General features: G+C 35.2%; 1 protein-coding gene across 1 annotated transcript in view; it reads right to left on the bottom strand.

Moving 5' to 3' along the window:
- ZNF804A (zinc finger protein 804A) overlaps positions 1 to 9,891 on the bottom strand; it is a 348,960-nt gene extending 339,069 nt beyond the window's left edge. Inside the window, exon 1 of the mRNA XM_001103182.5 lies at positions 9,349 to 9,891. Within this exon, the coding sequence (XP_001103182.3) occupies positions 9,349 to 9,459 (111 nt within the window). The 5' untranslated portion in view covers positions 9,460 to 9,891. The remainder of the gene's footprint in view (positions 1 to 9,348) is intronic.
- Between the last annotated feature and the right edge of the window lie 14,234 nt (positions 9,892 to 24,125).

The raw sequence follows: 24,125 nt of genomic DNA, 5'->3' as shown, positions 1-24,125 counted from the left end.
TCATAAGTGTCTGTTATCAAAAAAATTCTGTAGATTCAAACTTTTCACTGAAGTTAAACTATTTTTTTGTTTGTTTGTTTGTTTTAAGTGAAGCCTGTTTCTCCCGAAAACACTATTTACCCTATATCTGTCTCCAGAGGTGGATGTTTTATCTCCAAACTCCTTATACTAGTGTGGTAATAAGTGGCACAAGCCCTCTTTGCTCCATCTTGACACCTAACTCATTCCTAAAAGTTCTCAGCTTTGGATCTCACGTCCCTGAAATAATCTCTCTTATCAGCTTGTCCTCCTTCCCTCCCTTTTGCAACCATCTATCTCATGGTCATATCTGAGAAAGGAAAAAGCAGCTCTCAAGAACTGATGGGTAGGAGCTTGTCTGGATCTAAGAGTGAGGCATGATATTCTCTTGTCAAATATAAGGAGTTTCATGATACACGAATATCAGACAAGGTCACCCTATGACTGTGATGAAGCTTAACAATAACAAGTCCACTCCACAATCACATTTGAGCATATACATTACCAAAAACACTGTTTTTGTTACCCAGCATCTCCCTCTGCCAGTCATTATGAGGAAAGCTTCTTTTTCACCAATTACAGCCCTACCCCACTTTGTTTCTCTTTGCTCCTAGATAGAAAGTCCTAAGATACCCAATATAGAATTGTCTTTTATTTATCACAGTATCCAATCCAGAATTTAAAAATGTTTTAGTAAACTCTCCAGAAAATACACCTTGCACAATCCCAAATCCTAAAGAACTACCCCTTATACTCTCTTCAAGAGATGCATCAAGGTTCTCCATGGTGTGCATTTAACCTCATTTCAACAAATACCAATGTTCCTAACGTGATTCAACTAGAGTTATGTCCTGGTATCTCTGGCTGGTGGACATTGATATAACTCTGTACATATTTTGTACATTTCATGAAGAAATTTTGTTTTGTAAAATGAACGTCCTTCATTTTACATAACCTCAATTTAAAGCTCATTTGCTTAAATTCAGGCTAACAAAGTATAAACTTTTGAAATTAACTTTAAAAGATATATTTGATATTGTTTGGCTGTATCCCCACCCAAATCTCATCTTGAATTGTAGTTCCCATAATCACCACATGTCATGGAGGTGGAACGGGAGGGGACCTGGTGGGAGGAAACTGAATCATGGGGGCAGTTACCCTCATGCTGTTCTCATAATAGTGAGTTCTCATGAGATCTGATCGTTTTATAAGTGGCTTTTCTCTCCCTTCGCTCGGCACTTCTCCTTCCCAGCACCATGGGAAGAAGGGTGTGTTTGCTTCCCCTCCTGCCGTGATTGTAAGTTTCCTGAGGCCTCCGCAGACATGCAGAACTGTGAGTCAATTAAACCTTTTTCCTTTGTAATTGCCTAGTCTCAGTTACGTCCTTATAGCAGCATGAGAACAGACTAATACAATATTTTATCTAATACAGAAAGAGCTTGACTTTCTTCAAGTACAATAAACATTTGTAGTAAGCTGTTGGGGTTGAACAGATAAGAATAACTCCATTTTACATAGAGGTTGTTTTAGATGCTTGAGGTGTGTTGATTGAGAGAGAGAAATTGTAATCCAGACAAACACTTCAGATAAAGTTACTGTAAACCTGTATATAAAATAGCAGAAAAATTCCACAATCAGGTCTATCAATTTTAAACCTATATAGTTATCAACATTAATGCATCGATTTCCTATTAAATCCAAATGGAATTTACATTTCAAACATTTAGTTAGCTCCTTATAAAAGAAACATTATAAACTGATTTTCACTGTATCAGTTAAGGGTTAAGGTTCTCCAGACACATAAGAACAATATGATGTGTGTGTGTGTGTGTGTGTGTGTGTGTGTGTGTGTGTAGATGCACATATGATTTATTTTAACAAACTGACTCAGTGATTGTAGGAGCTGGTAAATCTTAAATGTGAAGGCAGTGCCTGCAGGCTGGAAACTCAAGTAGGAGTTGCTACAGAAGTTTTCAGGTAGAATTTCTTCTCCAGAAAACCTCAGTTTTGCTCTTAGATTTTTTCAACTGGTTATCAGGCTAAACCACATCCTCAAGAGTAATCTCCTTTACTTAAAATCAACTGGTTGTAGACATTAAGTGTATCTACAAAATACCTTCACAGCAATACCTACATTAGAATTTGATTAAATAACTGGCTACATGATATAACTTGGCTCTGTGTCCCCACCCAAATCTCATCTTGAATTGTAATCCTCAGGTGCTGAGGGAGGGAAGTGACTGGATCATAGGGGCAGTTTCCCCTGTGCTGTTCTTGGGATAGTAAGTGAGCTCTCACTAGAACTGATAATTTTATAAGCGTTTGGCATTTCCCCTGTTTGCACTTCTCTCTCCTACCACCAAGGGAAGAAGGTCCTTGCTTCTCCCTCACCATCCACCACGATTGTAAGTTTTCTAAGGCCATGTGGAAATGTGAGTCAATTAAACCTCTTTTCTTTATAAATTACCTGGTCTCGGGTACTATCTTTATAGCAGTGTGAGAATGGACCAATACGCTACTATTCCAGGTGACACATAAAGCTAGCCATCATGTTTAATACACGTAATTTTTCAAATACTATTTAAGAAAAAATGTTTTCTTATAATTTGAGCACAGCATTGACATCATAAACAATCAGTATATTAAATGTACTTACAGGTAGAAAAGTATGTAACTTTCTTCCAGTGGTGCCAAACCATTATGAAAGAATTCAGAGTAATACCTCAGGTAATGGACTTTGTTTACTTTGACAACCATGACTGATTTTTAATTATTTATTACTCCTCTTAATCTTATATTGTAATAGAAAGTGTACTGTAATATGTTTATAAAAATAATGAATCATGGCTACTTAAAGACACTATCATAATACAGTATACAGTTATCTCTGCATATCCATGGGGAAGTGGGTCTAAGATCCCCCTAGGATATATATCAAAATTCACAGATTCTCAGGTCCCTTACATAAATGGTATAGTATTTACATATAGTCTATGCACATCGTCCCTTATTCTTTAAATTATCTGGAGATAAGATTATTTCTAATGCCCAGTAAAATGTAAATGCTATGTAAACTGTTGTTATATTGTATTATTTAGGGAATAATGGCAAGAAAAAAAAATGTTTATACATGTTAAGTACAAATACAATGTGCTTTTTTTCTTTTTTGAGTATTTGAGATACTCAAAGTACCCACAGTGGTTGAATTCATGAATGAGAATCCACGGATATGAAGGGCCTACTATGTATTGTAACATTTTCTCAGATACAGTAGATAATTTAGAATGAGATAAAACAGATCAAATGGTTTAGGTTAAAATTTTCAGAAAGAGAAACTAACACAATTATATTTATTATTGTGGTTAGCAATATAAAAATGTGATAAACAAATATAAGTAATTTCTTCATAAATATTTGTTGCAGCACACCATAGATTATAACTGTTATCTTTTTTCAAAAGGATTACTAAACTCCTAACAGCAAGTCCCTTCAACAGTACTATCTCAGTTAAACGGGCACGATAGGAAATTATTTCAACGCTGCATCATTAGCACAATTATTTACATATGATTTACACTATGTATAATACTTTTAACAAACCATTTCCCAAATATGGTATATAAATGTAACATGTTTATTTAAGTATATATTAAAGCATAAAATTAAATTCTAAATTAATGTTTTGAGGTCAAAAACAACAGCAAAATACCAAAAATACCAGTAGCCTAAGTAAAAGTTTGCAATTTTAAAATGCAAAAATTGATCACTCTGAAATCCCTGTATATTTCTTATTATGATAGAGATCCTAGATATTTGACCTGGAGAATACTGTTAATTCACTTCAACCAATATATGCCAAACAGTTACTACAGAAGAAAATATAACGACAGAAATACTTCTATCTTCACATAGGTAAACTTCGGTCCTTGAACTAAGCAAGGTATGGAAAACTGAAGTGCCTTCAATGGTCAGGAAAGTCACGTAAGCAACTGAATAGCCTACATAGCAACAGAATGTAGTGTAGACAGTGGAAAACGGAGAAGCGTCTTCTTCCAACTGCATTTCAATCCAAGTATTTTAAAACACTGTGCATACTGAACAAACTAATTTGGCAGCCTGAATTTGGCCCTGAATATAACTCCATTAAACCTCTGGACTAGGCCATCCCTGAAATTCTCGCTGATCTGTATTTTCATTAAAAATGTAATTGCAGTCATCGATAACCTGAAACTATTGGTGCAGAAGTGAGAAGTCAAGACATTACGTCGCTATCCAAATTTCAGTTATCTAAAATAACTCAATATTTAATGAATTAACAAAAGTGTGTGGTAATCATGAATATTATTTGACATTTGCCTTAAAATAGTGCTTACATGTTTGTGTTATAACAATAATTCAAATATCAGTTATTTTCCTTACTAGAATAATGTGTTCTGAAAAAGGACATGTAGTAAAAGTTTCACTAGAATTCAAAACCAACAGAGCAAGAATATATGACACCTTAAGTTCAGAAAATTGAGACACAAGATGGTCTTCAATATTGAATACATAAGAGTTTAAATGAAATTTGGAAGAATATATAATTGGACTGCTTGTGTGAAGAAGTTTATAAAGTGGGAAAGTCTGAAGATATATTAGGATCTCACCCTAATCCACCCTCACCCCTGAGCTCTCTTGAGGACATTAACCTAAAAAATAATAACTTTTCCAACAGCACCTATTCACCAGTTGATCTCTTCAGTCTTACATGCATACTCTTAAAGCGTCACCTAAATGGGTTTCGATGAGAAGTCTTTTAAATTACATTTCAGCGTCACCTAAATGGGTTTCGATGAGAAGTCTTTTAAATTACATTTCCCAAGAGATTTAGAAAATGTTCAAGGGAATTATATGAAAAGTAAGTTATATTCAATAATGAAAACTAAAACAAAAGGCCAAATAGTGTTTCAAAAGCCTGCCTAATTTTAGTGAGTTCCTACATACACAAGGGAAATAACAGAATTTTTTCAGGTTTTTCAAAATTAACACACATCACAACGTCCTGAGTGACAAGAAACCTACAAACATGTCAAAAGATGTGAATATTTTTTCAACAGATTCAAAGTGAACAAGAGCAGCCCAAAATGCTTCTTAGCATGTATTATTTAGTGCATAATACAGAGCCTATGGTGCCTAGAACAGTGCTTTGTAATTGAGGCACCTCAATAAATTTGAATGAACTAAATAACAAATATTTTGTGAACCGATTAGTAAATTAACATTTCTTTTCTTGCCGAATGTAGTATTTCATATATTAGAAATGGAGGGCAGCCTACAGAAAGAAGGCCTTTAGGCCCGACAGAAATGAGTGATATTTGCATATGGAGGATGAGTAGTAAAACAAATTTAAACAAATTATTCTATGACTCTGGCACTATTTATCCATATCTGGAGATAATTGGAAAAATAAAGTGCCTTCAACCAAACAGATAGCACAATACCATCTCTTAGTCATATTATCAAAATGATCCCTAGAGATTCCATAATTTGGCATATAAATTATAAAGGAAATATGTCTGGAGTCAGGAAATCTGCTTGATAATATTGACTCCCTGTATGACCTCAAAACCATCACTGATTCTTTTGAATTCCATAGTCAGTGAAAGAGATATAATGTTATTATAAGATACTAAAATGCTGACCAACTAACAAAATGTAATGAACAAATTAGTAATGATTTCCAAGTTTCCCAAGACAAATCCCAAATTACATATTAAAGTGATTAAAGGAATATTTAAATTCCATGTTAAATATGTAATATACAGAAATATTCTGTATTTATTTAACTATATAATTAAGACAAATAAACTTTGTAAATCAACTGCAAAAAAAGATGTACCTAAATGTCTTTATTCAGTAAGCAATTGCTTACACAATGGTTAATTGGGAAAATCTAAATAAAAAGAATGAGATTAGATGGAAGATAAACTTTATTCATTTCTGTTAAGCTCTATAACTTATCCAGAAATATTCTGGAGAACTATGAAATATTCACTTACTTCTTGTTCCATGAAATTAAAGCTATATCACAGATATGTTACAGTTTTTAACAGAAATCATGATAAACAGATTGACTTTTCTTTTTACTTGTAAGACATTGCAAAAAGAAAATTTACATATTTTTCATTAGAATTGGCAAAAGGAATATATTTAAAAGCTCATAAATAGGGTCAACATTAACAAGAGGCTTAGTCTTCAAGAACGTCGTTATTTTCCAAAACTCTATGTTTGCGTGACACGATATGACCTAGAGAAGGGACTATATATTTTGACTATCTTCTCAATATGAATGGCAGGATTACATTCTGGATTTAGGATTAAAGCAATTAATCACTGGCAATAAAATATGAAGTACCCTGGTTATTTTGTAAGTAACATCTAACTCATAAAAGAAGACTGTATTAACAGTTACAGGCTATCTTAAATTAATCCTGTAATTTTTCAGAGATTATAAAATTATTTTTTAAATTTGAATTTAAAAATTTCTCAAATAGCCATTAAGTTCTATTGATAGAAAGTAACTAAAAGGTCTTGGAGAAATCAAAGTACCTTTTCGCTGAGTAATTTTATGTTTAAGGGTTGCACTTCCCCGAAGTAAGAAAAAAACATTTGCCATGCTATCAAAATCCTTAGAACTTGGTACGCAATTCAAAATACAAAAATGTGATGATTTCTAATGGCAAAATTCAAATATATTAAAATAAAATATAAAATAAAGTAGGAAAGATATCATAATTATTACTCCATAAAACTGGGATTAAAATCATTGTACACGATAAACACAGATAAGTTTATCTGTCAATTTAAAAAATAAAAAATTAAGCTGTAGAACCATGATAAGCATAAATTCTTACTTGAAAATTTATAAATGTGCCATATATACCTTTTAAGATGATGTTTGTATTTCTCATTGAAGTTGCTAATTCTTAGAAGTTTCAGATCCAGTTTCCTATTTTTAAGTGACAGTATGTTTTAGTATATATGTAAGTGCTCACAGCATCCTCTGTGCTATAAAGAATCATTTTGGGCTAAGTATAGACAGTTCTTTTTAAAATTAAAATCATTAATTTATGAACAGATCTAGAATCTTTTCTGTTATACTTAAAGACAGGCATAAATCTCATCATTTTCCATAATTATACTCATGAGAAGACATCTAGAAAGCACATATAATAGATTAATGTATTATATTGTAAAGAAGTAGTTTCAAATATATTCACATCATATATGAAAATTTACTTCTTTTCAGTCAATGCAACTCTCATACACAGGAAATACAAACTTGGGCAGTTTTAACATCATCTGGAAGGACTAGCTCAGAAGTGCCTGAAGTCTCTTTCATGATAACTAAGGTAATTATGGAGTTATTTCAAAGCCTTTTTATCTTTGTTTGTTCTTTCTGATGTTTGTCTATATTTAGGTTTATCCATCTCATTTAGATAGCTGTTTTTTAGCACCCAATTTACTCACAAGATTACAATGGCAAATCTAGACTTTAACCTACCTTTTGTAAATATAAGTCATAAAGAATGAACCAACTCCAAACACACAACAAACACATCAGCATAAGCAAATTCAACCATTGTTAGAACCTAAGATTAACTTGCGAATCAAGACCTATAGAATTTTAACAAGTTGAGGTATGGCAAATAACTTTTTTTTTCTATAAACCCCACTGTGAGCTTTATCACCTACACCATGGTTGCAAGTATGGAAATGAAAACTTGTGCATTAAGTTTGCCTTTTACCGTAAGTGAAATTTAATTGAAAAAACAGTGTGTACTTTCTTCAAACTGAAAGTTTTTTCCCCAAAATTTTACGTTCCTACATAATTGACTTCTCTAAGTGGGGCCAGAACAATTTCAACAATTCCTTTAGACTTTGGCTACTGCTGTTTGTGGTACTCTACTAAAGAAGACTGCAGAAGAGTATTTTCACTTTCTTTTGGTCAACAACAACCAACAACCACATCTACAACAACAATAAAGGCAACAAACTAGTCCTGCTTTGAGAGTCTTAAGTAGACTGAAAGCAACTAGCCAAGAGATTCAAGGTAAAAAGAATGAAATTAAATGCATCAAGAATTTACGTAAAACTTTAGATGAGAACTTTTCATTCTTGGAAAACACATCACAGCATATTTTCTGTATTCATAAAGAAACATATTTTAAAATACAAAAAGAAAATTCGATCAAGAATGCTATATTTACTTTTGGACTATTTGAGTCTGTCCTTAAACTTCTACTCTCCTCATTCAGGGTAAGTTACCACTGTGTAAGAAAGGAGAAGAGAGCCTGCTTCCTAATAAACACAGACTTCAGTGAATCATACATTTGTATACTGCCACCTCACTTTGTCTTTACTCTTTGAATTACTAACCCTAATGAGCCTTTATTCTACTTCCTTTTTTACTTTATGGAGGTGTATACTTCTCCAAACATACCAATACATGAAAGTCAGTTCTGCAGGGAGGTTTTATAGCTAAAGGGGGATTTGGATGAGAGGTAGGAGCTATTATCCTGCACTATCTCAATGCTCAGCACATCTTCTCCCACCAATCAGGAGTGCTCTTCCGACTAGGATCCTGAAAAAGGAAGCTCTGTGATCCAGTGAGAACCTTCCAGCAACTGCCTGGGTTCTATTTGCCTCACGTTTTCCCTAGTGGCTCTAATGGTGACATAGTGATAGTGCTTCACACATATCCACCACCACTTTACAGAGAATAGCTGAAAGTGGACAGCATAAGGTTCTGGAGTCACTCTTAAGCTTAGCACTGACAACTTCTCACTAGAGAAGTTTGCTATCAGTCCTTCAGAAAAGAGCTGGAATACAAACTCTTTCTCAGACCATCACTCAATCCCGCCACTTCCTCCTTGTGACCAGCCACATGGTTCCCTGCCTCCATCAGAGACAGCCACATCCTCATTCACCTTCAGGCTCCTAAGCCAAACAAAAGGGGTTATGGGGTAACTTGGGGTTAGAGTTCTTTTCTTTTCTTTTAAAACAGGTCCTGTTGACATATTTGCTTCAAATAAGGAGAGACTGTGGTAATCTTCAGCGTAATGGAGTGAGGTGAGAGAGTCCAGAGCATTGTGGAAGTGTCAACGAAAGCCATGGATCACAGCTTCCCTAAGACCCCTTCCTTTTTCTACACACAATTCTCACCCCACGCCCACCAGATAAATAAATGAGTAAATTATAAACCAAATTGAATCTCAATACCTCCAAAAACTCAATCTTCCAAATGCCCTCTTAAAAATGAGAGAGAGAGAGGAAAACAGAAGCGATTACCAGAGTTTTGTTCCCGTTCTTGCTGAGAGGGCCCCGGAAAACTCCCTTGATGTTGCGAAAGTGTCCGTTGCTGAGATGCGTGGAGCTGATGACAATGTAGTAACACTCCATGGGGCAGCCACCGCCTCCTCCGCCGCAGCCGCCGCTTCCACGCACCCCGCGCCCACAGCCGCAGCGCGCCGGGGCTGGCGAGGGTGGGCTGGGGACCCGCCACGAGGGCACGCAGCCGCCCCCGGCACGTCCTCTGGAGACCGGCTCACTGCACCCCTCTGTGGTGCGCGCCGAGGCTCCCCCGCCTCCGCATGCTCGCCGCGCTCTCCCTCAGTCTCTCGCTCCTCTGTTTCTCTTCTAATTCGCGTCGGGACGACGAGCCCCGCGGGAGGATTCCAGGCTAGGAGGGGGCCGGGCCGGCGAAACGGAGCCGAGCGGGAGTCAGTGCCCGCGCGGCGGCCGGGCGGAGCGGGGCTGCGGGAGCCGCCTGCGCGGCAGCAGGAGCGGCGGCGGAGGCAGCATCCCCCGCGCTCGGCGCCTGCACTCGGAGTTGCTGCTGCTGGCAGGCATGAGTGTTATTATAGTGAGCGGCGTTGCCGGTCCATTGCACTGAGCCAATGGCAGGGAGCCACTGGGCTGATACTGAGAGCTGTCAGAGGAGTACATCTGTCACCCGCTGCCTCCCCCGCCCACCCCGCCGCCGGGACCCGCGGCCGCGCCAGCCCGAGCGCGAGTGGGAGCGCCCCGCGCGGCGCCACTGCCGCAGAGGGCCGGGGACGCGACGGCCACCGCCAAGTGGGAGACTCCTGGAAGGTGGGGGCGGAGAGGAAGCGAAGAGGCCGCGATTTCTTGCCTGGCAGTCGGCGTGGGGGTGGCGGCGAGGGGGATAAATAAATTAATAATTCAATACCGAAAGCCACCCGCTTCCGACTGCAGCGAATCCAGGCCGGTGCCAGCAGCGGCTTCTTTCTCGAGATAATTGCTATCCACTGGGTTTGGTTTATTTGATTTTGTTATTTAATGTGTTTTTGGTATGGAGGCTGGTACCCTGTTCAGTCTTAGGGAAAGGCAAGGAAAGAAAATGTGCCCCCCACCCACCCCTGCTCCCACACATTTGTAGATACCGTAAGTGCTTGTGTTGATGATAGTTTCGGGGGAGGGTAGTTGTGGCGATGCGAGTGCAAGTGGGTAGAGGATAAAAGCAGGGACTCCTGATTTATGTGTCCCTCCTCCTGGCATTCCCCTCACCCCACCTCCCCTGAGAACCTCAGTTCTTCCTAAATTGCTAAAGCTGAGGGGAAAGGGATGCTTTGCGGCAAAGACGCTGCTGCCTCGAGCTTGCTTTGCATGTCTCTCTAGTTCCTCTCGCACTACAGAGTGGTAGCGAACAAAAGCGTTCGCCCTAGAAGCGACCTGAATGGAAAAATCTCCTGCACACCAACTAATGGGTTTGTCACGGAAAGTAGGGAACCGGGTCTGCTGCGTTCCCTGGAGACAGACTTTCTGGTTGGTTTTCAAGGGTCCAAGGCAGCCATCAGACCGGCTGTGCCCTCCCACCCTGCCTCCCACCCAGTTGATTCTCTCTTTGTGTAAGTTTAGCCCCTCTGAGGTGGTGGAGTGAGAGCATCCCATCAGGTATATATACGACTCATTAGTCGGCACTTAAAAAGATCGATAACAGGCAGTGGGAGGCTGGGAGATGGTGCCTTCAATGGATTTACTGAAGGCTTTATTTTTCCTTTGCCTTGAAAGGCTTAATTGGTTAAAGCAGATTCCAGACATTCTGATGCCCCTATGTCAGAACAAACTGCACTTTGATATAAACTGTGTTTATCTTGTTTATTTGGAAATCGAGATTGCAATACATTCCATTTTGTGTGTCTCATATGTAGGATTTTATGTAGCAGTGGCCCTGCAATTCATAATAAGCTCCTTAAATAAATCTGACAGTTTGATTTCACTTTTTGAAAGAGGGAAAAAAGAAAAGAGAGTCAATAGTAGTGTGAGTAAATTATAACTTATAGATGGTAGAAAGGGGAAGTACCACATTCACATAGTCATTCCTCCTGTATTATGCTTCAGTTCAAACAAAGGGGAAAAAAAAGTTGGTATGGTTTGCTCAAAGCTCATTATGAAGTGTCAGAGTTATTTAGAGGCACTTGGCTAAATTTCTCAGATATCCACTTGGGGGAGTCTGCAAGTCTCGGGAGAAAGCGAGAATTTACAAAACTTCTATACTCTGTGGAGCACATCACCCAATAATTTGTTAGAATTCAGTATGGACACAATTCTATCAGAGGAAAAACATTTAATTGATCTACACTAAACATTTCATGGAAATTAAATCAATTTCCAACTACTGTAACAATATTGTGTTTATATTTTGAAAATGCAGGCATTCTCTGCACACGTCAACTTCGGAAAGAACTAGTAACCTGTATGCTTTCTAGTACGTCTTTTGAAGGTTTGTAAGCTTGCAGTTAGTTATTAGAAAGGAGATAACGTTTTTTGTATGAATAATCTATACTGAGAAAGCTTGTAGGGAAGTAGAAGAAGCACCATATGTGAAAAGACCAGATGATGTAGGTTTTTTTTTTTTTTAATTTATAATAATGTAATTTAGGAGGTTTTTTGCAATATTTTTCTATCAAAATACTTCTAATGAAATTCTTAAATTTTCGTCTACAGGATAAAATTCAATATCCAGTTCCGGAAACGGGAAACACAGATATATGACTTGTCCCATGGAACAGAATATCATCTACGTGGACTGTCACACTGTGCTTCTAGTGGCAAAGTTTGAATATATGTATGTATCAGTGTATCTTTAACTTTGCCATTGTGTTGCAAGTACTTGTTATATCCTTCCTTTTATTCCTATTATTTAAATCAATTTTTATTTTGCAAGACTACCGGTAACGATTTTGGAATGAATTGTTTCTGTGGAACCAAGTCACCCTAATTTAAAAAATAATTTTTTTCTCTCAATAATTTGAACAATAGGTTTAATGTATGATGTTAAATATATACCTGCTTATTATACATGTGCAGAATCATTTCTTGTTTAGAAAATATTTCAAATATTTTATGGAATAATTATAGATTATTTGTGTTCAATTGGCAACTTTCTAGCCGAACAATTTATAATTAAAAATGTAAATAAAGAAGTGTCATTAGTCTAAAAAATTGCAGTTCATCTTGCTACAATTTCAATTTTGCCCTTTCTACAACTGCAATTGCCCCTTCAATTCACCCTTTACAACTGCAATTCAAATCAGATTCTTTAAGTTTTCCTCTTATACTGATTTATCCCACTTGTCTTGCTTTGCTTAACTCAAATTTGGATAATAGGTTTCTGCTCAGCATTGTTCTTCATCTGCTTCTGGCTCACACAAAATTTCAGGACAGTGTTGCCACCTTGACGTGTGAAACCAAGGTCTTGCTCCTCTCCTAGACCAGTAGGTAGACCTCTGGGTTCTAAATCCCTTTCCTGATTCATTCAGTCCAGTTCTTCCAGAGTAGGTAAATCTTTCCTGAGTTTACCTACTATATATTACTACCTCCACATGTCTTTCCACTGGACTCCCTACTTCCTGTCATAAAAATCTTTGGATGCTTTTACTATGTCTGAATAACTTCCAATCACTCGATTGAAAAATCCCCACAAATTAGATTGACTTCTGGGTTCCAGCAACTCAGCCTTACCTGAGCTTTTGTGAATCAAGTTTTTAGTCTTACGTCATCCTGAAATAACAAACAAACCAAATACGTATTCCACTACTTTTCATATGTGTCTGGGATGTATTCATAGTCATCACTGAGTATATTTTGGGATTCAAAATTTTCCTTTTCATTACTGTAATAATCTTAAGCATATTTTTATCATCTGTATCATCATATAACTGGGTAATTTGTAACTTAGTGTTGCCACTATTTATCACTTTGGTTTACATTCATGTTTATTATCATATTGGTGCCCAGCACTACGGCTTTTATTATTTTTGAATAATAAAAATTTAACACGCGCTTGTTCACTCTCAGTTAATGCCAAGTGATATGATGGCGTGCTGCATGAACAAAGGTGCTACATAGTTAAATTGGAAAAAGTGGTAGAAGAACAGCATCACCATAGTGCACTCATAGTCATTGTAAACTTCAGGCATGTGGAGATCAGTGTTGACACACAAACACTCATAAACAAATTCATGTTTCAGATAGGATTTGATTTCAGCAAAGCAACATCATCTGTTGTATTAAATCAAGATGGGGAAATTTGGATATTTTGCCTGTTGTATTTTCATTTGATTTCTTTCTTTCTTTTTTTTTTTTTTTTTGGTTTGTGTTTACATAAGAGCTATAAGCATATGGGGTTGTATAATTAGTTTGATGTTAACATATTTAAGTAAAATTATGCCTCAAGTGAACTTAGTATATTCAAGAGAATATTTAAGAGAAGGTCTATATGATATTTACTATGAGAAACGCTGATCTATACTAGTCATGGGATATATATTGAATATCAAAACTGATATTACCTGAAGCTGATAATGTAATTATATTATTTTATGTGTGATGGTAAAATTTTAAGGTAATTATTAGGTAATAATTTCCTAAAAGTAGCTCCATGATCATAACCCTGTTTCTGTATTCAAATTCAGCTGAGTTGAAATATGGTCCTGTTAAAAACAAGGATCAATAAATTATCACTGATTATAAGACATATGTAAGGATGTTACAAACAGAAGGGCGTCTTCTAGTCAATGAAGTGTGAAGCCTATATTTGTGTGGACTCTATCACAATTAACACCTTATTCCAAACCACTGTAAGGCACCTTCAACTAAAAGAACTTTGGAATATTGGACAAATAATTATTCAGACTCCCTTAACTTCACTTATTTAACCTTTGAAAGAAAGGGAATAAGCAAGATATTATCTTATGTTTTTTCAAGCTTAATTATCTGATTCTCTGGCAACTTGCCTAGAGCTGATGTTGATTATGCCTGGCAGAACAGAATACCAACTTAGCTCCCCACTTGAAGATGTGTGTCTTGAATAGCTGGTATAACTGTAGAAATTGTGGAAATGTGGAAATTGATACAAATGTAAAAAGGATTAGAGAGAAATTTCATAATTTTTCTGGGTTCAACCTTAATAAGTAGATAAAATAATTTAATTATGCAACTTTTTACATCTTAAAAGAATGATAGAGCATTTGTTAGGCTATAAAAAATATTTAGGTGATATTGATATTTTTCAAGCATTTTTACCCCTTATTTTTCAATTCTAATAAGTAGCCTTGGGATAAATGCCAAAACAATGCAAATAGGAGAGCCAAAGCTACATTTCTAATATGTTGCCAAATAAATTAATGCAATTGGATGACATGTAATTAATTTACCAAAAGGAATAAAATTAAGATATATTATTATGAGTAAAGAAAAAAAGATGAACAATAACTACATTCCTGTGTTTTATTCCCTTTTTTGAATGAAATTATGTAATATCTATTAAAATTAAAATTATATGTAATCTTATATCTAGCCATTGCATTCCTGGGACTTGTTATGTAGAGTAAAATTACCAGCATAAACTGATATTTACAAGAACACTTAATGTAACATTAAGGTAACATTCTTAGCTTAACATTATAATTATAAAAAAGCTAGAAACAAAGAAAGTGATTTTCAATAACAAAATAGTTGCATAAATTATGGTGTATATCATAATTATGATATATCATGATATATTTCATAGACTTTCATATATCTATTAAAATAATACACTTCATACACATTGATTAGGTAGGATTTTCTAGTTGTTTTATTATATAAAAATGTATATTAAAACAAGAGAGTAGATTAGGATTTGGTTTTGTATTAAAACAAGAACAAGTGTGTATTTTTGTGAAAGAATAAACAGATATCAATAAGTCAAGGGTGCATGTATTTTGCTATCATGAGTTTCTTAGTGTCAGGTAGTGGGAGAAGAAAGAACTAGAAGAGGAGGAGAAAGCTAGTGCGGGGGAATATAAAGGTGACATGCAGGCACCTACAGACACATTGTTTCTGGGTTAAAAACAAAGGGAAAAAGGAAGCATTGGTAGGAGGGAGGAAGATACAAATACCGCTCTAGTTAGGATGTAAAAAATTGATTCTAGGAGATATGTAAAATCAGGGAAAATATTAAGAAGATACTGAAATGAAAGTAATTGGTCTAAGATGTTAAGTAAAGTTGGGGAGGAGGGACAGATTGGGGAAATTGTTTATAAAATTTGGATTAGTTTTAGATATACAAATAGTGATAGTGAGATGTGCAGGTATAAAATGTGGAGTCAGGTTCACAACCCATTTGGGAGGCATTGGCATATCAATGCCATTTATAAGCAAGGGCTACAAGAGATCATGTGAGAGCTTATACAGATAGATAGAGTCCCAGGACAGATCAGGGTTGACCTGAGAAGCAACAGCTAAAAAAGGAGATAGCAAACAAGCTCCTGGCAGAAGATTGTAAAGCCAAGAAAATGAGATGCCTCATAAATCCTTCCTTCCAATGCAAAACGTTAGTTTTAAGGAAATAGTAATCAACTGTGAGGAATGCTACTGGTAGCTTTTAAGTAAAATGAGATGACTAAATGATCTCAATTTGGCCATCTTGAAGGTCATTGGTGACTTTAGCAAAGTAGTCTCTAGAATATGCCACAAAGACTGCATAGAATTTGCAAAAATTAAATTCTGCAGCACAGTTGAGTACTCAGGCATCTGTGCTATTCATATGAGAGAAATTTTGTAGAAATAGTTCTCTATGTAGTACAGATGTGGCTAGATTTAAGAAAAGCATAGGAGGTTAGGACACAATACTGGCCCATAACACAACTTTTATATATACTCAAACTCTCCTCTTGTCTACCATACTCCTTTCTGATAAGAAGATGTGGGAATTTCCACTGAGGTTTCAAATTTATGTATGGTCATGTTCACTAGGAACAAGATAAATCTAAATTAAAACTATATAGATTTCATTAACATAAACTATTTTTGTCTTAGTCATTTTAAGCTACTGTAATAACTATACCATTACTGAATGGCTTAAGCAATAGAAATTTATTCCTATGGTTCTGAGGGCTGGAAAGTCCAAGATCAAGCTGCCAGCTCATTCAGATTCTGATGAGAGTCCTCTTCCTGGTTTGCAGATGGATGCCATCTTGCTGTAACCTCATAGCAGTTTTCATAAATACTTTTATATGTTTATTTGGTAATATGAAATGGGTACCTTGCAAAATTCAGATGGCAATATTTAGTTGCATAATATTCCTAAAAATAAATGTGGAAATATGTATCTATGTGTCATAAATTCCACTTCCATCCCACCATCGATGTAACTTTGTCTGTTAGATCACCCAATTGCCTACCAAAATTGATTTATCCATGGAATACATCTAAACTAAACAAACCCAAGAGGCTCATGCTAAGTTTTAGGGCCAACCAATAATGTTTTGTGTACCTGAACTCTAAGAAGCTAAGGAAGAACTGATGGGCATTATTTCTATAATGTATTACTCTAGAGAGGTCAAAAATTGAGAATGTCCCTGAAGATATATTCTTAAGATCTACTCGGTTTAATATTTTATTTATATATGACACTTTTGAATCTTTATAATAAAATTCCTCATATAAATTTAGGATGAATTGGATTAACATAACTAATTTCATCTATAATATACAATCTTTAACTTTTTCATGAGGATTCTGAATTCTAGTTATAAATATTGAGGAAGAAAAAAGATATTTGTTTATTATGTATGATAGATGAACAGCATGAGTGACAATATTTAAACAATGAAAAATTTTAAACAATTCAAACAATACACAAGATATATTATTGCAAGTAATATATTAAAAATTATATCTGATATAAAATCATAAACATATTAAATAAAAATATATGACATACAACATTTATGCTATTTTAGTGGCATGAGAAAATCATCATGAAGAAAATGTTACAGAAGTGACAGGATATAAGATTGCATTGTATATGCACAAAAACACCCCCTCACACGTACAGGTATGTACACAAATAATACACACAAAGAAAAAATTACATTAAAATATTTTAACAACAAATTCTGGCAAGGCTGCAGAGAAAATAGAATACTTATACACTGTTGGTGGAAATGTAAATTAGTTTAGCCACTATGGAAAGAAGTTGGAGATTTCTCTGAGAAATTAAAACAAAACCAGCATTCAAGCCAGCAATACCATTAGTGTGTATATAACCAAAAGAAAACAAATCATTCCACCAAAAATACCCATGCACTTGTAGTTCATCACAGCACTATTTTTATAATATCAAAGACATGAAATCAACCTAGGTGCCCATCCACAGTGGATTGGATAAGGAAATGTTATACATATACATCGTGGCATACTACACGACCATAAAAAAGAACAAAACCATGTCCTTTGTAGCAACATGGATGCAACTGGAGGCCATTGTCCTAAGCGAATTAATGTAGACACAGAAAACCAAATACTGTATATTCTCACTTTTTAGTAGATGCTAAGCATTTAGTACTCATGAAAATAAAGACGGCAATAATAGACATTGAGGACTACTAAAGAGCTAAGGGAGGGAAAAAGGAATGGTTGAAAAACGGGCTTTGAGGTTCCATGCTCAGTACCTGAGTAATGGGATCATTTGTACCCTAGACATCAGCATTATGTAATATACCCATGTAACAAACCTGCCCACATACCCCCAAATCTAAAATAAATCAATAAAAATAAAATCATATAAAAAAGTATTGTAACAAAATATTTATAGATAAACCTCTCAAGAGTAAAATTAAGGTTAATTATTTTTCTGAAATATTTTCGGCATATGTTCATATTGTATGTGATCATTTTTATTTACATAAAAAAACTAATTATAAAAATCTAGAAAAATAATAAATTGATTTGATCTAGCAAAAATTGATGCAAATATGAGAAATAGTAAAAATATATAAACTAGTAAAAATTGAAAAAAAGGTATATGACAAGCATATGTGTTATCAAAATGAATGGAAATAATTATTTCATAAAAGGAAATATTCAGTTTAGGAAATCTAACAAAAGATATTACTAAAACTATGATGACAGAAAAGTTAAAAGTAAATAAATGGGAAAGATAGCAGAATTAAATACAAACACAAAGAAAACTCTAATATTTACATTTCTACCAATATCAAGTAATATTTAAGACTAAAAATACTGAAGAGTACAATCAATGATGAAAACATAACAGTCAAAAGTATTTCCGCAACAAACAACATAAGAAAAAAATGCATAAAACAAACAGAAATCTATAAAGAAAAATTTTAAAAAGTAATATGAATAGACAATAAACATGAGTTGCTGTCGATCCCTTATTTTTTCTATTACATCGTCCAAACAAAAATATTATGTGCTGGATTTTTAAGATTAGTGATGGCATAAATTGATAATAATGTTTGAAAAGTAACTTGATTTTATTTATGAAACATTTTTAAAAAGCACATATCCCATGACTCAGCAATTTTACTTCTTACAAACCATGACACAGAAATAATATCATGAAAAGATAAAAATATCAGCAGAGACATGCTCACTGCAGAATGTTTGTAATATCTAAAATCTGACAAATACCAATGTATACTGTGAAAAATAGTAGAAATTACTGTACATTTATGCAATGGTATACCGGAGATAAATTGTTAAAGCATACATATGTCTCCATTAAGAAGGATTTTGGCTGCCTGTGGCTCACATCTACAATCCCAGGACTTTGAGAAGCTGAGATAGGAGGATTACTGAAGCTCAGGAGTTTAAGACCATCCTGGGCAACATAGCAATACCCCCATCTCAAAAAATAATAAATAAATAATAAGGATTTTCATCTAAGGATATCAAGACTAATTACTCTGGTATCATCTCATTCTTTTGGTATAAATAAATAAAGATATGTATTTTTCAAGAGATAAGCAGATGGATATTGAAAATCATAGAACAAAGAAAGACTGGGTATACAACAAACACTTAACAGTGGCTAACACTGTCAACATTAACTTGGATAATTTTGAGGGGAGGATGAAGGAGATTGAGTGAAGGGTGTCATAAAATCTCAAATGAGAATATTTCTTAATAATTTTAAGTGGAGACTATAATACTAGTATTTTCAAATAAATTCAGAAATCTTTATGCCTATTTAAATTGACTTATTTAGAATGCATTCAATGAATTTAATAAATACAATCATTTTTAATTTTATCTGTTTATTTATTTTGGCACCCCCCAAAAAATGAAGGCATTTTAAAGGCAGTTGCCTTGGCCGATTTGCCCATCATTGCATTCCCGAGGCCTTGAAGTGTACTTAGTCTTTAGAATGTGCTCAGTAATTATTGTTGACTGGCTGAGTTTCAAGAAATTGGAGCAAATGTTTGAAAAAGCAAACACATTATAACATTACTTTCCCCCATGGTTTACCTTTTTATTTTAATCCCAGTTCAACAAATATGCTGCCTCTGTATTCATAAACAATAGAACATGAAGGAAATTAGGCTCCCTTAGTACATCACTGAAAATCAATATCAGATTCTCTAAAAATGCTTCCAGACAACAAAAGCTTAAGGAAAATAGCTTATTTTACTTATGCATGCCAGTCAAGGTACATGATATGGAGTCCCAATGGTGTCAGTGACCCAGGATCTTGGCGTTCTGCCAAGCTCAGTGTGTGGCTTCCATCTTGTAATCTAGGGTGGTTGTTCTTGCCTCCATCATTGCATACATGTTGTAGCTAATACAACGGTGATAAGACAAAGTAGAGGGCATTGCTCTTCAAGAGAAAGTCTCTTGTAAAGAAAAGCTATGAGATTACACGGGATAGTTCTCTGCCCATATTTTAATTAGCTATAACCTTGACATATAGCCACTCAAAGCTGCAACAGGAGAATTGGGTGTGTAGTGTTTGGCTATGTATCCACCTGAAATTCAACAGATGCCTTTTAAGAAATAAAAGAGAACTAATATTCTTGGGCAGCACTAATAAAGTGTCTAAATTGATGGGACATTTTATTTTAGGGATATATATCTGTGAAGGACTGATTTTTTTTTTCATTCTTTTGTCCATATGTCTTACATGCTGCTGACAATATTTCAGTGATGTTACATACACTAGAAATACAAAAATCAGAATGTAATATTTGACTAAAAGAAATTTTAAAAGAAATTTGGAGAGGACAGGGAAATATATTCCATTTATATGAGTAATTACTTTCTTTTCTTTTTTTAATTTAATACATATATATTTTTTTGAGATGGAGTCTTGCTATGTCGCCCAGGCTGGAGTGCAGTGGCGTGATCTTAGCTCACTGCAAGCTCCGCCTCCTGGGTTCATGCCATTCTCTTGCCTCAACCTCCCGAGTAGCTGGGACTACAGGCGCCTACCACCACGTCTGACTAATTTTTTGTATTTTTAATAGAGACGAGGTTTCACCGTGTTAGCCAGGATGGTCTCAATCTCCTGACCTTGTGATCCGCCCACCTGGGCCTCCCAAAGTGCTGGGATAACAGGCGTGAGCCACCATGCCTGGCCCATATGAGTAATTACTTTCAACATAACTCTTACAAATCTTATAAATCCATAAAGTTTGACCCTCAAATGTTGTTGAATGTCAGGAAAATGAGGCCAGAAAACCCCAATGTAAACTGTCGCACATTGATATTCAACTATATTTTACCCTCATAACTTAATTATTCCACATAAACTTAGCATTTCTGTAATTAGCCTGCATTTAATACATTACAACTCTGAGTTTAAACTTCTAGTACCATATACAAAAATTAGCTTACCTCCTTCCAACAAACTAACTTACTTCAAGGTGGTGATATTAAAAGTACACTTTAAAAAACATTTTTCTCAAGGAAGATTCTTTGTCTTCATTGGAAAAGAAAAGAAAGAAAAGCAGCAGCATCATTGTGACTATTCATACTAATGTGTGGGTATCATGACTGACTAATAGAAAACAATGCCCTCATTCATCTTCCCTCTGATTATAGTAACTAACATGCAGCAATGGACTTCAAGTCTTGAAAACTTTTATTCTAAATATATGTACATATATAAATACATACATCTGTGTGTGTGTATATGTGTGTGTGTGTGTATATATATATAAATATATCGAGAGAGAGAGACAGAGAGAGAGAGACAGGGCCTCACTCAGCTGCTCAGGCTGGTGTGCAATGGTGTGAACATGACAGTTCTGACTACCTGGGCTTAAGTGACCCTCCTACCTCAGCCTCCTGAGTAGCTGAGAACCGAGGTACATGCCATCATGCCCAGCTATTTATTATTATTATTATTATTATTATTATTTGTAGAGACTGATCTTGCTATGCTTTTCAGGCTGGCCTTGAACTCCTGGTCTCAAGTGATTCTGCATCCGTGGCCACCCAAAGTGTTCGAATTACAGGAGTGAGCCACTGGAGCCAGCCCATATTCTAATATCACTTATTTGATTTTAGAGATACCATTTTGACTGGGATTTATTTTGTGACAGAGATATGTATTAACTCTGTTTACCTTTGATTGCAAGCCCCATTATGAAGAGTTCTCATTCTCATAGCCCAACCTTAATTGTAAGTCAAAAACAACAACAAAAAAGACACACAAATCCAGTATGTACAGCTGAAATATTCTATTCTGTATGAAACTTTTGCCTTGATTTTAATGATCAATGTTTAGCATTAACTAAGGCTCAGTAGTTTTCGCATTAATTTGTTTTAATCTTTGAATCATAGCCTCATTGCTAAGACTATAAGCTGTACTCAAAGCGGTAAAGTACAGGTTTTCAAACTTCAGTCTGCACCAAATCACCTAGATGACTTTCAAAACACACACTTTTGAGACAACCTAACAGAATGGGAGGAAATATTTGCAAACTATGCATCTGACCAAGGTTTAATATCTGGCATCTATAATGAACTTAAATACATTTACCAGAGAAAAATCAACAACCCCAATAAAAGTGGGCAAAGGAAACGAACAGACACTTTTCAAAAGGGAACATGCATACAGCCAGCAAACCTATAAAAAAAGCTCAACATTACTGATCATTAGAGAAATGCACATAAAAACCACAGTGAGATATCATCCCACACCAATCACGATGGCTATCATTAAAAAGTCAAAAAGTAACAGATGCTGGCAAGCTTATGGAGAAAAGGGAACACATACACTGTTGATGGGGGAGTAAATTAGTTCAACCATTGTGGAACACGATATGGCAATTTCTCAAAGAGCTAAAAAACAGAACTACAATTTGACCTAGAAATCCCATCACTGGGTATATACCCAGAAGAATATAGGTTATTCTATCATAAAGGCACATGCATGCAAATGTTCATTGCTAAACTATTTGCGATAGCAAAGACATTGAATCAACCTAAATGACCATCAGTGACAGATTGGATAAAGAAACTGTGGTACATATACACCATGGAATATTATTCAGCCATAAAAAAGAATAATATCATGTCTTTTGTTGGAACATGGATTGAGCTGGAAATCATTATCCTTAGCAAACTAATGAAGGAACAGAAAACCAAATACTACATGTTCTCACTTATAAGTGGGAGCTAAATAATGAGAACTCATGAACATGAAGAAGGAAACAGCAAACACTGTGATCTACTGCAGGACTGAGGTTGGGAAAAGGTAGAGAAACAGAAAAAATAATTATTGGTTACTAGGCTTAATACCTGGGTGATTAAATAATTTGTACAAAAAAACTCATGACACAAGTTTAAATGTATAACAAATATGCATATGTGCTCCTGAATGTAAAATAAAGGTTAAAAAAAAAAAATCACGGAAAGTTTTGGACTCCAACCCCAGAGTTTCTCATTCAGTTTGTACCAGGTAAGAATACATAATTTGCATTTCTAACAAGTTCCCAGGTAATGCTGAGGCTGCTAATCTCTAGTCTGTGGACTACATTTTGAGAACCCTCTGTGTGCACAGCCAGCGTTTTGATTGCTGCAAGTTCTTTCTCTGAACAGAACTACAGTGTCTAAGATCTCTGTAATTGGAATGATAACCACAGCCTTCTCTTCAAGAGCTGAAAAAGATTTTCCTTGATGCCACTACACTGTTAAGCACATATGGTGTAGTTATGCTTTCATCATTCAAGCTTATGGTCTGACCTTTTGGTCAAATAATGATTATCATTACAAAATTCAAACACTTTTTTAAAAATGTTTTAAATTATTCGAAATTAGCTCACAAAATACAGCTTCTTAAGTAGATAATTACAATGAGAAGCATATTGCTAAATAGTATAGCATCAAATCGAAATACTATAATATAAATGCTGTTTAAAATTCAATAGTAAAATATCTGACACAGAGGTACAATTATACAAAAGATCTATTTTACTAAAATATAATAATATGGATAACAGTAACAACTTGACAGGTAGACTGTAAATAAATACTGAGGCCAAATTTAGAATATTTGTAGGAAGCATTTGAGTGGTAAACTGAACAAGTACAAACAAAACAGATAAATTTTTTTGTGAAGACTTCCAGTAACAAATAAATAAAATAGATTGAAAAGCATGAAAGAAAATGAGATATTTTAGATATTCATTTTGTTTTTCAGTGTCTTTATTGTGTCCATTTTTAGTGGAAAGAGGTATAGTTACAAAGCCACATTTTGCAGCTTTCATTTTCTCTGGCTAGTTGTGAGAAAACACAGCTTACACGAC

The sequence above is a fragment of the Macaca mulatta genome, chromosome 12 (assembly GCF_049350105.2).
Source record: "Macaca mulatta isolate MMU2019108-1 chromosome 12, T2T-MMU8v2.0, whole genome shotgun sequence".
NCBI lineage: Eukaryota > Metazoa > Chordata > Mammalia > Primates > Cercopithecidae > Macaca > Macaca mulatta.
This window is presented reverse-complemented; position numbering and strand designations above follow the sequence as displayed.